The 13,847-nt window shown below is 43.1% G+C and overlaps 1 protein-coding gene across 9 annotated transcripts in view; it reads left to right on the top strand.

Moving 5' to 3' along the window:
- Positions 1-13,847, top strand: part of TNC (tenascin C) — a 99,608-nt gene that overhangs the window by 37,639 nt on the left and 48,122 nt on the right. For all 9 annotated transcript variants that reach the window (XM_075560384.1, XM_075560383.1, XM_075560385.1 and 6 more), the window contains exons 7-10: positions 3,045-3,314; positions 5,207-5,392; positions 5,651-5,740; positions 8,085-8,348. In XM_075560384.1, the coding sequence (XP_075416499.1) occupies positions 3,045-3,314; positions 5,207-5,392; positions 5,651-5,740; positions 8,085-8,348 (810 nt within the window). The remainder of the gene's footprint in view (positions 1-3,044; positions 3,315-5,206; positions 5,393-5,650; positions 5,741-8,084; positions 8,349-13,847) is intronic.

Below are 13,847 nucleotides of genomic sequence, written 5' to 3'. Positions count from 1 at the left end.
AGCGCAAGCAAGCTGCTGCATTGCCTAATTGAATCTTAACAACAGTCTTAGGCAAGAGGCAGAGAAAATACTAATGTCACTATTTTCCAAGAGTAGAAACTGAGTCTTAGATGAGTTAAAGCAGTATTGGTAACATCATAGGCCCAAGAGCGTCAGAACCACAGCTTTAAGCCAAGGATTCATTTCAAACCTGAACCTCATTACTGCTCCCATCAATTAGGCTGATTTATGCACATTATTCTGTGTTTCCAACAAGAACCTAAATAAAGTTTTCTTCAGTACTAAGAGCTTCTTGGGGATAGAAAGGGTTTGACATCGCTCGATCATTTGTGGGAAAGAGGGATCTGAACTGGAAGTTGTTCTGCCAGGAAACAGAGTTTTAGAATTGTTCATTGCCATTTCATGAGCCCGCTTTAAATCTTCAAGACAGCATGTGTACCTACAGTTTAAGGAATGAACTCGCCTTGGCAGGAGGTTGCTGAAAAAGTTCAATCTGTTGACTAATGAAAAGAAAGCACATCTTTCATTTAAATATTTGCACATTTTGCCCAGCTCAGAGCCAATTCTTAGGATTGTCTCCTTAAAAAGAAGTGTTTTCCGTCACACTGACCACATTGCTCTGTGGTAGGTAGGAGGCAGGTAGTAACAGGGAAGCCATTAGGTCACCACAAAGGCATCAAAAGGATCTCCGAGTGTGTCTTTGCTATGGAGGAGGGGCCCTGAAAACACAAGAGATGTTTCTTTCATCTTCCCCTTTGCTTCTTGCTCCATATTTTGGGGAGTGGCTGCTTTCTTTCCTGCTTATCGCATGACAAACACCCCACCATTAGAAGTTGCAGAATCACCTGAATACCGACTGTGAGGGAAATATGGTTACCTGTGTCTTTTGTTGCTATACGGGGAAAGTATTTCACATGGTCAGAAGGTAGACTTTCCATAACAAAAGCAATGTCTGCTTCTTCCTGCCGGCATCTGTACGGAGGTGGGACTATAGCTGTGTTGGAAACCCGGGTATTTTTAAGAGGCATCGGTATGTTGAGAAGGAAGAGCCAGGCCTTTGGATTCAAACAGCTGTGAGTTCAGACTCCAGCTCCATCACTCACCATCAGCTTCAGCAAGTTCATTTCTTTGCACCTCAGATGCAATATCTGGGAAATAAATGGACAGTATCTTCCTTGTGAGGTTGTCATGAGGACAGATCCCATTGCCATCAAATTGATTCCAAGTCGTAAGAGACAAGTAGAGCTGCTCCACAGGGGATCCAAGGGTGTGGTCTTTACAGAAGCCAGATGCGACCTGTCTGTCCTGTGGATTGGTGCCTGCGTCCAAACCTCCAAGCTTTCGGTTAACAACTGAGCGTTTTAACCACTGTGCTGCTTCCGCATATGACAAGGCATCCTGCTTGGCACATGATAAGCACAAAGCCAATGTCCTCTCGGCGCAAGGTCCCAAATTCAGTAGGATCAGTTTTGTTGTTGTTATTGTTGTTTGTTTATTTTGTTTTGTTTTACTGAGTTTCAGATCAAGTGACAGGGCTGCTAAGGAAGCTGCTCTGAGCTGGATGTTGTTGGCAGCGATCAGAGCATAGAGCAGATGACGGCACTGTTGATTTGAAGCCTCTATTTCACTGCCTATTTTAGGGGTTCCTCTTCCATGTGCTGGGGCTGTGGTAGCAACATCTAGACTTCAAAAGACCGCCTCGGTAGCTTTCTCATAATCAGTCATGGACTACCCCTCCTCCTTAGCCCCTGTATAAAACAAAGTTTGTATCATCTGACTCTATTCAACGAGTTCTGAAAAAGAAGACTGAATCATCTTTTTTTTTTTTAACTGAGAAACTTTGACTGAATGACTGGTGTATGCTTAGCTATAATAGGGATTAAGAAAAGATAAAATTCATACCATGATCAAATCAATGAATGATCGCCTAAAGTTAATACAAACTTTAGACAAATATTTTAAGGAACAATGAGAACTGTATACTGTTAGAATTCTCTTTCAGGATAATAGCAACCACAAGAAGGGAGTGTCTTTTCCTGATCACAGCAGTCAAAGAAGGGTTCTTGTAGCAAGTGATGTCACTGAGATTTTAAAAACTCTTCTAATTGTTAATGAGGTGTAAGTTTTCAGTGAAGATCATCAGTCTTACATTCAATAATTCATACACTTGTTGTTTCAACACTCATCCATGGTAATCCCATCAATGATCAATGTCCCATCATTTATTGCACTTTCTCCCTGTGTTCCTGTATATATATACATTATATATACACACACATATATATACACATACACACATGTATTGTGTGTATGGGGTGACATATATATATGTATATATATATACATATATATATATATATTCTCTCAAACCTAAATAATGGTCTGAGTGGTTTAAAAAAAATGAAAAAACAGGAAAAGTAAAATTGAAATGGATATCTGAGGTCCTTTGTGGCAAACGAGTTCATCTCAAACAAACAGAGAAAAACAGCAGGCAAGACTGTGACAGCCCACAAAGAAGGAAAGTTGTGTCATAGAGATGGCTTTCCTGTCGACATTCTCCCTCACAAACAAGGTTCTAACACGTTGGGATACTCACTGCCTCCGCTTCTCAGCCATGATCCCCATGATATGCTGGGGAAGCAACCAATAATTAAGGGAGTTGTATCTAATTAAAAACTAAAGAGACCAGATCAAAATGTTCAAGTGAATTGACCCCTAACTAGTTGTCTTCAACTGATGAAACAGGAATAATAATGACAACAAAGCAATGGCCATGTCATACAACTGTCAATTGCCGAGAATCTTGCGAGACTAGTCACAATCATTATCTCCCTTCATATTTGAAAAAACAAAGACTCCTGAAAGGTGCCTTTTATTATCCCATGCATACCTTAATGAATAGAAAACTGAGGCCCCGAGGGGTAAAATAAGGTCCAGTGGTCAGTAGGCAACAACAAAATGTCAAAATGTCCCCCCAGGGGACTAAATGTCTGCAATCCCCTTTGTGGTCAGCCGCTGACACTGGTTCGCTCTTCCTGTCACAGGCTTGGATGCCCCCAGCCAAATCGAAGTGAAAGACATCACAGACAACACCGCTCTGATCACCTGGTTCAAGCCCCTGGCTGAAATTGATGGCATTGAGCTCTCCTATGGAATCAAAGATGTGCCCGGTGACCGCACCACCATTGATCTCACACCTGATGAGAGCCAGTTCTCCATTGGAAAGCTGAAGCCAGACACTGAGTATGAGGTGTCCCTCACTTCCCGCAGGGGTGACATGTCCAGCAATCCGGCCACAGAGACCTTTACAACAGGTAAGAATTACAGGAGCAAAAGGATTGCAAGATTTCCATGCCACTCTGTGTTGGAATGTATATTAATTAGGGTTCCAAAGAAATAGAACTAATAGGGGTTATGAAAATATATACACAAGAATACATTTATAGGTGACAGATTTCATTTCAAACAGGGATACAAGTATAGATACAGATACAGACTAATGTAAAAAGATTTGTTTTACATGAGTGTGGAATCTAGTAATTCTGAGATCCAAGGGACAAGACAGCGAACTAGAAACTCAGGCTGAAGTTGATGTTGCCTTCTGAATCTAAAATTATTATAACAGGCCAACAAGCAGGGCTCAAAAACCCAAACTCACTGCCATCAAGTTGACACCGACTCATAGTGAGCCTAGGGTACAGGGTAGAATTCCCCCTATGAGTTTCCAAGCCTATTTACTGGAGTAGAAAGCCCTTTCTCCCACAGGGCAACTGGTAGTTTTGAACTGCTGACCTTGTGGCTCTAAGCCCAAAGCGTAACCACCACTCCATCAGGGCTCTTCCACAAGCTGGGAACTTTGGCTAGAATTTGATATTAAACTACTGAGGCATAATCTCTTCTCTGGGAAGCCTTACTTTTTGTTCATAAGGTTTTCAACCCATTGAATGAATTGCATATCTAAGGTAAACTTCATTAAGGCTAACCACATCAAGAATATTCCATAGCAATGCCTAAGCTACTATTTGATGAAGTAACTGTCAACTTAGCCCAATCAAGTTGACACATAGGACCAACCATCACAGATGACACCCCAGATAATTTTAAAATAGGAGAATGGCAAATAGGGATTTTAATTTGAGAATCTGATACCAAGGGCTCAAGTAGAAAGAAAATGTTTTGAAAATGATGGCGGCAACAAATGTACAGATGTGCTTGACACAATGGATGGATGGGTGGATTGTGATAAGAGTTGTATGACCCCCCCCCAATAAAATGATTAAACAAAACAACAAAAAGAAAAATTTTCAAAGAGAAAGTAATGCAAATAATCTTCCAAAGACTACACCCATTCCTCACTTATTGACATGGTTATGTTCCAAAGACCAAGTCACTAAGAAAAATTGGCATTAAGTGAAAATGGAGGATGATCATGTCAGATGACAAAATGATGAATGATTACACTATTATATAACTGCCACATTACAAAATCACCAAGAAACATGGTCCAGCAAAACTGACTATTCTTAACTATCACGGTGTTGCTCTTACAGTCCACAAAACAGTTGGACAGTAGATTTTACATGACTGCCAAATGTCAGTATGCCAAAATGTCAGAAATTAGAGAGTTGAGTTGATAAGTGGGGAGTAGGGGTGCTTTTTAACCTATAGGGAGGAGACTGATTTGACATTCTCTGACTAGGATTAGGGTTACAATAAAAATGAAAAATTTATTGTAATGAAATATAATATAATAAAATAATGGTTGGCTTAGATCCTACCTAACCTTTTAGCCAATGGTATTTTTTAAGTACCCAAGTTTTATTCATTCATTCAATCAGTATTTTTCAGTGCCCAGTTAGCACCATGTGAGTTTTCAGAAATATGGCAATGAACACCACAGCCCAGTTTTTGCTCTGGGAGTGGTATTTCTAAGTTTGTAATAGATTTTTAAGCACAAAATCTGAAGAAAGGATAAGTAACTTAAGTGGCACACACACTAATAATGGGGGGAAGGTGCCAAATATACAAGTATCTGCATCGTACTTGTTTCAATTTATCCATCAGCTACTGAGGCAGAGGGCTGTGTGGGATCTTTTGCCATCTCTCCCCAGTGGCAGGCTGAACGGTCCAAGGCTGAACTATCAAAGACTCTGGCTCTCCTGGCACCTGCTGTTTTCATTCAAAAGTTTCCTTCTTTCTCAAACAGGCCTGGATGCCCCTCGGAACCTCAGACGCATCTCCCAGACAGACAACAGCATCACACTGGAGTGGAGAAACAGCAAGGCAGCCATTGACAGCTACCGAATTAAGTATGCGCCCATCTCTGAAGGTGAACATGCAGAGATAGAGGTTCCAAAGAGCCAACAAGCCACAACCAAAACCACACTCACAGGCAAGTTCTGCACCCCCAGTCCCTGTGGGCCCCGAGACCCCCAGAGATTAGCAACTTGCTCCCACATATCCCCATTTTTCAGTTATCCAGAGAGAGAACTAAATCTGGTTCCTAGTAAGCCCTCTCACTGGGACTTCCCTGAATTCGTTTCTATGCCATCCTGGGTGCTGTGAAGCCCGAGCCTTCGCGGGCACTATCATGGTCCTCTTCGGGTCTGTACGGTTCAGACAGAATCCTCACTCGGACATGTCCCTGCAGGTCTGAGGCCAGGCACTGAATATGGAATTGGAGTGTCTGCGGTGAAGGAGGACAAGGAGAGCGACCCAGCCACCATTAACGTGGCCACAGGTGAGGAGCGACGTGGCTGCCACCACCACACAGCTGGAAGGCAGGTTCTTGCCAATGAGGCGGAAAACATATCTAAACAGCAAATGTCCGATTTTAGAGGAGAAAGTGGCTCTGGGAGCACGTAGTCCAGATGTCTAAATTCAATAGTAAAAACAATAAGTCAATAAGAGCAATGAGTGACAGCCATTGCCCACGATACAGCACCATTCAGATCATGCAGGAAGGGACCCAAGGGATTTTCAAAGAAAAACTATACCCAGACTTGATACGAAATCTACACATCTTTTCAGTTGGTAACAAATTCTTTTCTTTCTTTCTTTTTTAATAAAAACAAACAAACCTCTGTCTATGTGAAACACTTCTGAAGAGTTCACTATCAGAAAATATCTAACTGTTAATGTCAAAGCAGGCAGATTGTACATGGCAGGAACAAAAGAAAACCAAATTCACGGTCATCCGCTAGATGCCAATGCAAAGCTCACGGCAGAGTCAGTGTTTAATTCAGGTTCTGCCTCCTTGGAAACACCTGCATTTACGCTTTGTGTCTTGTAGCTGCCTTCTCTGGGTAAGGATGGTGAGGGGCAACGTGATGTGCAGTAATGTTATTGTGGGAAGTACACTTCAGTAAGAAAACCTTTCCCTCTGCCTCCCACTTGCCTCTATGCTATCTCCAACCAGTTAGGACAAAGGAGGATGGTGTGTAAATGAATACAGATCCTTTTGATTACGTTTCCACTTCGGAAATTTTTTTTTAAGTGTAAATTCACATCCAATTGGGGGAAATAAGACAGTAAGATCCTCTTTGCTTTGCAGCCGGTCTCCCTACGTGGTAACATCTTGTAGGACCACAGGACGATATCCCATCCAGAGCCTTGACATTGATGTAACCTATTGACCTTTCTCAGACCTCAACAGTTTACATGCGCTCATTTATATATGTGTGTGTGTGTGTGTGTAGTTCTTTAGAATGTTATCATATGTGTATATGCGTGCATTCACCTTGACAGTCGCGACACTTCCTCTCTTCATGCCCACACTCAGGCAGCTACTAATCTCGATCATTTTGCCTTGTGAAAGCACAGTAGTAACTGATGTCAGGCCATGCAGAATCTTTGCAGATCAACTTTCTTTCCATTTGGCATGTCGCTGTAGGTGGGTACCATCGAGTTGGTTCCAACTCACAACAACCACAAGCACAACACAAGAAACTCCCCAGTCCTGCACCCGCCTCACAATTGTTCCTGCACTTGGATCCCTTGTTGCGGCCAATCCCTCTCCTTGAGGGCCTTCCTCTAAATCACTGCCCCTCCACTCTGGCAAGCATGACATCCTTCCGCAGGGACTGGTCTCTCCGGACCATGTGCAAGACAAAGTCTCGCCATCCTGACCTCTTAAGGGAAGGAATAGGGAGCGGGGAAGGGGAGGGGAGGAGGATGGAAGAGCCCTCATATATGTAGGGTTTAATAGGATGTTGCTACTGATTTCATTTCTTGAGTTGGGCTGTGTAAATCAATATAGTCTGTTTCTTTTAAAAAAAAGCCCTTCAGATTCCATATCCTTCAAACCTATATGTGGTTTGAGTTGCTTAAAAAATATGGAGAAGGGGGAAAATTTAAATGATCTTGGAGCCTTTGGTGACAAATTCATCTATAAATAAATAAATAAAATAAATAAATAAGTAAATAAAAAAATAAAAAAATAAATAAATACATAAATAGGTAAATGGGAGAATTCAGACCATACTTCTTCCAAGAGAGATGGGTTTGTCCTTTGAGCAGTTTATGGTACTTTCGATAGTCTTCTCCGGCACCACAATTCAACTGTGTCTATTCTTCCTCAGTCTGCCTTGTTCTGTGTCCAACTTCCACATTTTCCAATTTTCATTCATCATAATTCCCTTCAAAAATCCACTGCCATCCAGCTGATGCCAACTTGTAACCACGCTATATGAGTCTTCAAAGCTGTGGATCTTTATAGGAGCAAAAATCCTTATCTCTGGGTTTGGGCCATTGACCTCGTGGTTAGCAGCCAAACGCTGGTGGGACAGTCCATCCAGGGCTCCATGTAATTCCTGTGGGATCCACTAAAATAGTGTTTGGTTTTCATCAATCCTTCCTTTAGTGTCATGAGTGGTATGGATCTATACCATAATCCATTTTATAATTTTTTTGAATGGGTCCTGCCCAAGGAGAGCCTTTTTCACCAAGGTAAACAGGGAGACTCAGATGAATTGCCTAAAGCCATACAACCCTTCCACGGCAGAGCTAGGGTCAGAGCACAGGGCCTGCTGCCTCTCTGTTCCTGAAGCAGCTTGTCAGGGGCCATCTCTCTGTCTTCCGGACAGACATGGACGCGCCCAAGGAACTTCGGGTGTCAGAAACGACTGAAACCAGCCTGCATCTGCTCTGGAGGAAGCCTCTGGCTGAGTTTGACCACTACCGCCTCAACTACAGCGTCCCCACCGGCCAGCAGATGGAGGTGCAGCTTCCCAGAGATACCACCTCCCATGTTCTGAGAGGCCTGGAGCCTGGGCAGCCATACACCATCCTCCTCACTGCGGAGAAGGGCAGGCGCAGGAGCAAGCCCGCTCGGGTCATCGCATCCACGGGTGAGTCTTGCCCCGGAGCTCCCCCAACCTCTGTTGATTCTAAGGTCCATGGATCCCCTCAAGCAGCTGGTCCACATGGGAAATCCAAATGGGAGAGAGCCCTGCTTTCTCTACTCACGAGCCTTCTGGACATCCCTTTGAAGAGGCATGCCTTCTCTGCTGAGTGTTGACTTTTCCTTCTGCCAGTCAGTGGAGCAGCCGACCCACACTGGACAATAAGGCTCACTTACTCGGACTCAGAGCAACCAATACAGGGATTCCAAGATACAAAGCTTCACAGGAGCCCACAGCCTCCCCATTCTCTAAAGCAGTGCCTGGTGGGTTAGAACCACTAACCTTCGGGCTCACAGCCCAATCCCTAACCCACTGGAAAGTAGTGATTTCTAAAATTTTTTTCCTCTCTCTAATTGAACTTAAAGCTAATGGTTTGGTTTGTTGTTTGTTTGGGTTTGTGTCCCCCCCCCACATACACACACACATGCAGGTTTTTGTTGTTGATTTTCAGTTATGTGATTCTCCTAAATGGTTTCTGATTTTCCTTCATGCCTTTAACCTAATAAGTGATGGTTTGTTTGTTTTACTTCGTTTGCAGATGACCAAGATTGACAATAATTGTTCGGTTAGTTTCCATTCACTGTTTTTGTTCCAGGTCGTTTTCTTTCCTCCCCTCTTTTCTCTTAGTTCATAGGTGAATCCGGTTTGGCCAGGCCCACCGCCTAGTCCTGACTTCCAGAGCCCCTTCTGGGCCAATCATTCAACTCACTCACCCTCTTGCTATGTGTTCTTCCGTGGTTAAAATGAAAGTGAATCAATTGGGTGTTGGATGTTGGTTCTTCCTGTATGAAAAACACAGTTCGCTTTGTAGGCAAAATATTCTCTCAAGGAGGATAAGTGGGAAAGGTCTTTTCCCAGGGGTTCAGCACAGAATCGTCTCTATTTTTAATGGAGTTGGTAGGCATGCGTCTAATATCTAACTGCCTCTTGTGCATCATGTTGATCTTTGAGAGGCAGCGGGTCATGTTGCAAGTGCTGTTTACACCGACTCGCACACTCCAGCTCCCAGTTCTTAGTGAAGATTTGATCCTCAGTCCCCTGAATATCAGCTAGATCGTAATCAAAGATCAGTTGATCAGGAGAATGAGAAGCCTCCAAGAAATGTTAGCTGAGGCATGTCTCCAGCTGAACGTTGGTAAACAGAGAAAGGCTTATACTGATAAACATAATTAACTATCCCTGGATGAGTATTTTCATTAGGGAATGCCTCTGTCTGCCTATCACAAAAATGTTCAACTAACAATTCCTTCTGTCAGAGAGAAGTTGGTTTCCTCCCCCACAAAATAAATCTGAAGTCAGGTGGGTCAGGATGGCATGGTCCAAAGTGTCACAGGGATCCCTTTTAGGTTCATTTTTCACCCTTCTGAGTTCTGAACTTCCATTGTCAATGTCACAGCATGGTGACTGTATTACAACCTTCACCTCTGTGATCGAGACAATATGAGACTGGACGAACCCAAGCCAAAAAAGAGTGGTCCCTAGATGATGCTCTCTAGAAACCGCACTAATGGCTTCTCTTCAAACGCCATTGGCTACTCCTTGTTGTACATGCAGCTGGGAAAGATAGCTGAGCATTATGCTACCCATATAAAATGATGTTCATTTGTTTGTAGAGAGTAGGGGAAGAAATATTTGATAGATCAAAAAAAGGCCTTAGCTTGAGAGACTAGAGTGATCTCGGGTGGGCAGCTCTGTTAGTTCTGCTCACGGCCTGCATCTGCCCAGGCCTGAGACGTCGGCAAGCGTCTGCAAGGGACGATGTGCTACTTGGGGTTTGTTTGTTTGTTTGTTTACAGTAAGAAAGAGCCACTGAGGGCTTTGTTGTTATTGTTGGGTTTTGGTTGGTTTTTTTTTTTTTTTTTTGGCAAACAAGGATTTTAGTTTCAGATATCTTATTTTAACCAAATGATATTGAAGCAAGTTAGTCTCCCCTTTCATGTAAATCAAGCCTGGACTTGACCATCTCCCTACTGCCGGAGAATCTCTTTCTCCAAGTGATCCCTTAAAGTGAATTTCTCCCCAGGCTGGTGCTTCGTGTCTCATTCAGTCATGAGATAGCACGCTCCTCTACAAGTTTCTGAAAACCTAAAGATCAAGAACTAGCCCTGCCAAAAATTCCTTCGACTCAGCTGCCCCCCCATGAGCACAGATATGGGCTGTTGAAACTCTGATTTCCCAGGCCCACTGACATTGTTCAGAGGGTAGAGTCTGGAGCACAGCTGCAAGAGAAAGACAACAGCCTTTTCATAAAGAAATGCTGAGAAATTCCATGAGAAATGGCACAACAGAAAGACTCCGCGTCTGGAGCAGTCAGCCCACAAGACTGTCCCGTACAATAGAAATGTATATTCAGCCTTTATGTGGACACTCCTGGTTCCCACCTCAATTATTCTCTTCCGTGTTTTTATTCAGATTATTCCTCCTCTTTGCCTAATTCATATCCTCTCTCTCTCATTTATCTACTGATGCCATTCATAGGTTTCATTCTCCTTGCCCGACTAACAATTGCTTTGTCTGTGAAACCCCTCGATTTCCATAGGCCCTCCCGAGGCCTTCACAAGTAAAAAGATTGTCAGCATTGTGTAGTGAGTGCCATTGAGCTGTTCTTGCTTTGAGAGGCCGATAGAAGGAGAACATGTTTTAAGTTCATAAAAATGCCCATGAATCTTCCAGACCGTGTATGCATTACGGAGAGTGAGAGCGAGGAAAACCGTGTGCTCATCCAGTCGCTTCATCAACAAATGTTTATGAAGAACCTGCTCTAAGAGCCACCGGGCTCAAAGAGTAAAATCAAGTTCCTGGCTGCATGGAGCTTCCTTTCTTTGGTTGATAGATAGATGATAGATAGATGATAGATAAATAGATAACTTCTGAAATACTTCATTGTAAGTGCAAGTCATTGGAGGGCTGAGAGAAGAAAAGAGATCTTTTCCAACGACTCTTCTAGCTGTTCCGTGGGAATTAAATGGTGAAGGGGGCGTGTGGGAGGAGAATGACCAGCTCTGAGGCCATTAAAAAGAAAAGCATTCACCAGGGCTTCTTGTATAGTCCATGTTAGGAATGACAGCAGGTCGCTTTAAGAAAGATGGAAGCACTGGAGAAAGTGAGTGGTCCTGTGAGCACAATGAAGCTTCTGTTCTCCTGGGGCTGACTTCCTCTGGAGAGAGATGATGAGAGATTGCTTGATCACTCGATGGGTAGATAAATAGATGGATAGAGAATTGCTATGGCTATTTCTGTAGGGTGGGCAAAGGTAAACCTTAGCCGTGAACACTTCCAGTGGCTTGAACTTGGAGGTACCATTTATATATATATATATAATTATATATATATATAACATTATATATATAATTTTGGGGGGGCTCTTACAGCTCTTATAACAATCCATACATCCATTGTATCAAGCTCATTTGTACATAGGTTGCCATCATCATGTTCAAAATATTTTCTTTCTACTTGAGCCCTTGGTATCAGTTCCTCTTTTTCCCCTCCCTCCTGCCCTCATGCATAAATTATTATTATTTTCATATCGTACACCATCCGCTGTCTCCCTTCATCCACATTTCAGTTGTTCATCCCCCTCAGGGTGGGAGGACTTACACATTGATCATTATGATCGGGTCCTCCTTTCCCCCCTCCCTTCCTCCTACCCTCATGGGAGGTAGCACCAGTTGAAAGGATCTGCGTGGGGCGCCCACAGCGCCCATTGTAGGCAGAGCCGCACTCTCTCAGCAGTACACTGATGCTCTTTATTCTCTTTGCTGACTGACCGACAATATAAAGAGGGGGAATAGAAGTGGAGGGATAAGCAAAATGTTTGGGTGGAAATATCACCACCATGTCATTTAGCATTCACTGAGCACCATGACGTGTTGTGAGTGGATATTATGTCTATGGCCAGCGGAATCAAGGGTCTGAGGGCATTGTATGCAAGCAGTAGTGATCTCAAATACCCGTTCAAAGAGAAAAGGTGATTCCTTTCTGGAAAAGATAACTTCCACTGTAGATCTCCTCCTCTCCCCACGCTTCTTTACTGTAAGTGTTTCCGCCTACCATCTCATAGTCACCCCCTTCCTTTCTCACAGAGTCACTCTGCTCACAACTTTTGCAACCCGAAATTGACACTTATTTCATGGGAAAACAGATCAACTTCCATGTCACAATTAGTGAACGGTAAGGCTAAAAATACAGACAGCTAGAGTTGGACAATATGACTTCCTTCACACTCAGGTAAGTTAGCAATGTTGAGCAAGCAATGTTTGGCAGCAGATGAAAAATAAAAAGAGAGAGGGAAAAGGTATGAGGAAGAATTTAAGTTCTATTTGATTGTTGCCTACATCTCTTTGATGTATGAAGACTCCTGTCATATTCAAATAGCACCAGCTCCTTGGTGTAACTGTGCTTAAACCCCAATGTCAGGCTATATTCGATGTCTGCAAGCAATGGGCCTGAATGCACAAGGACCAGACAATTGAAGGATGACTGACCATTGCCCAAAGTTATCTACCACTTTGAGCTGTGGAGACTGTCTCTCTCCCAGAGCGCAGGCTTGTGTTGTTAACAACTGCTATGAGATCGTAGGTATAAGCTCCATCACATGAGCCTGAGGGGAATTAAGGAGCCCTTAGGATTCAGGCCAAGAACAGAAGTAGGCAAACATTTTCTTTGAAGGGTCAGAATATGTTCCATAAATACTTTAGACTTTGCAGGCCATCCAATTTCTGGCAGTACCACTTACCTCTGCTATTGTAGCCCAGAAGCAGCCAGCAGCAGCTGATACGTTCCAATCAAACTTTATGTTCACAAACTTTATATATTATGAAACATCATTCCTTGATTTTCTTCCCCCAACCTTTTAAAAATGTCGGAACCACCGTGAGCTTGCAGAATTTCAAAACAGGTGTCAGGACAGATTCAGACTCAGGTCTTTGTCTGCTCACCCCCCGTTCTGGGTCACACGAGACTTGAAGTCTAACTTGGCTCATGTGAATCAAGCGAGAGGAAAGGTCCCCAGAAGCTAGAAAAGTCTTGGATCAATAGCTTCTAGAACAGAAGCATTTTCCCTTTGGAAGGATGTCTCCCAATCAAATTTCTGGCTAAGATTTTCAAGTAAGAAGCCTGCTTTAATGAGCACACGGGCTCCATTGAATTGGGCAGCGGTGGGAGGCATAAATTGAAAAGCAATTTGTTCTTTGAAATGAGTGGGAGGCAGTTCTTATACCCCTGTCTACAGGACTCATTTTGGAGAAAACTCATCCTCCCTGGGACTTGTGAATCCACTTACACTCAGCCCTGGGTAAATTGTCCTCCGTAACCCAGAGGGTTTGCTGTTGTTGTTTTGGTTTCATTTTACTGTCTTCTGTGTATTCAGGAAATTAATGAAGATAGTCTTTGTGTTCTGGAGATGAATGAATGAAGGTGCATTCCATTTAAACAGAGTTTAAT

Source organism: Tenrec ecaudatus, chromosome 10 (genome assembly GCF_050624435.1).
Source record: "Tenrec ecaudatus isolate mTenEca1 chromosome 10, mTenEca1.hap1, whole genome shotgun sequence".
In the NCBI taxonomy this organism is placed as follows: domain Eukaryota; kingdom Metazoa; phylum Chordata; class Mammalia; order Afrosoricida; family Tenrecidae; genus Tenrec; species Tenrec ecaudatus.
Note: the sequence above shows the minus strand (reverse complement) of the source record. Positions and strands in the feature narration are given on the sequence as shown.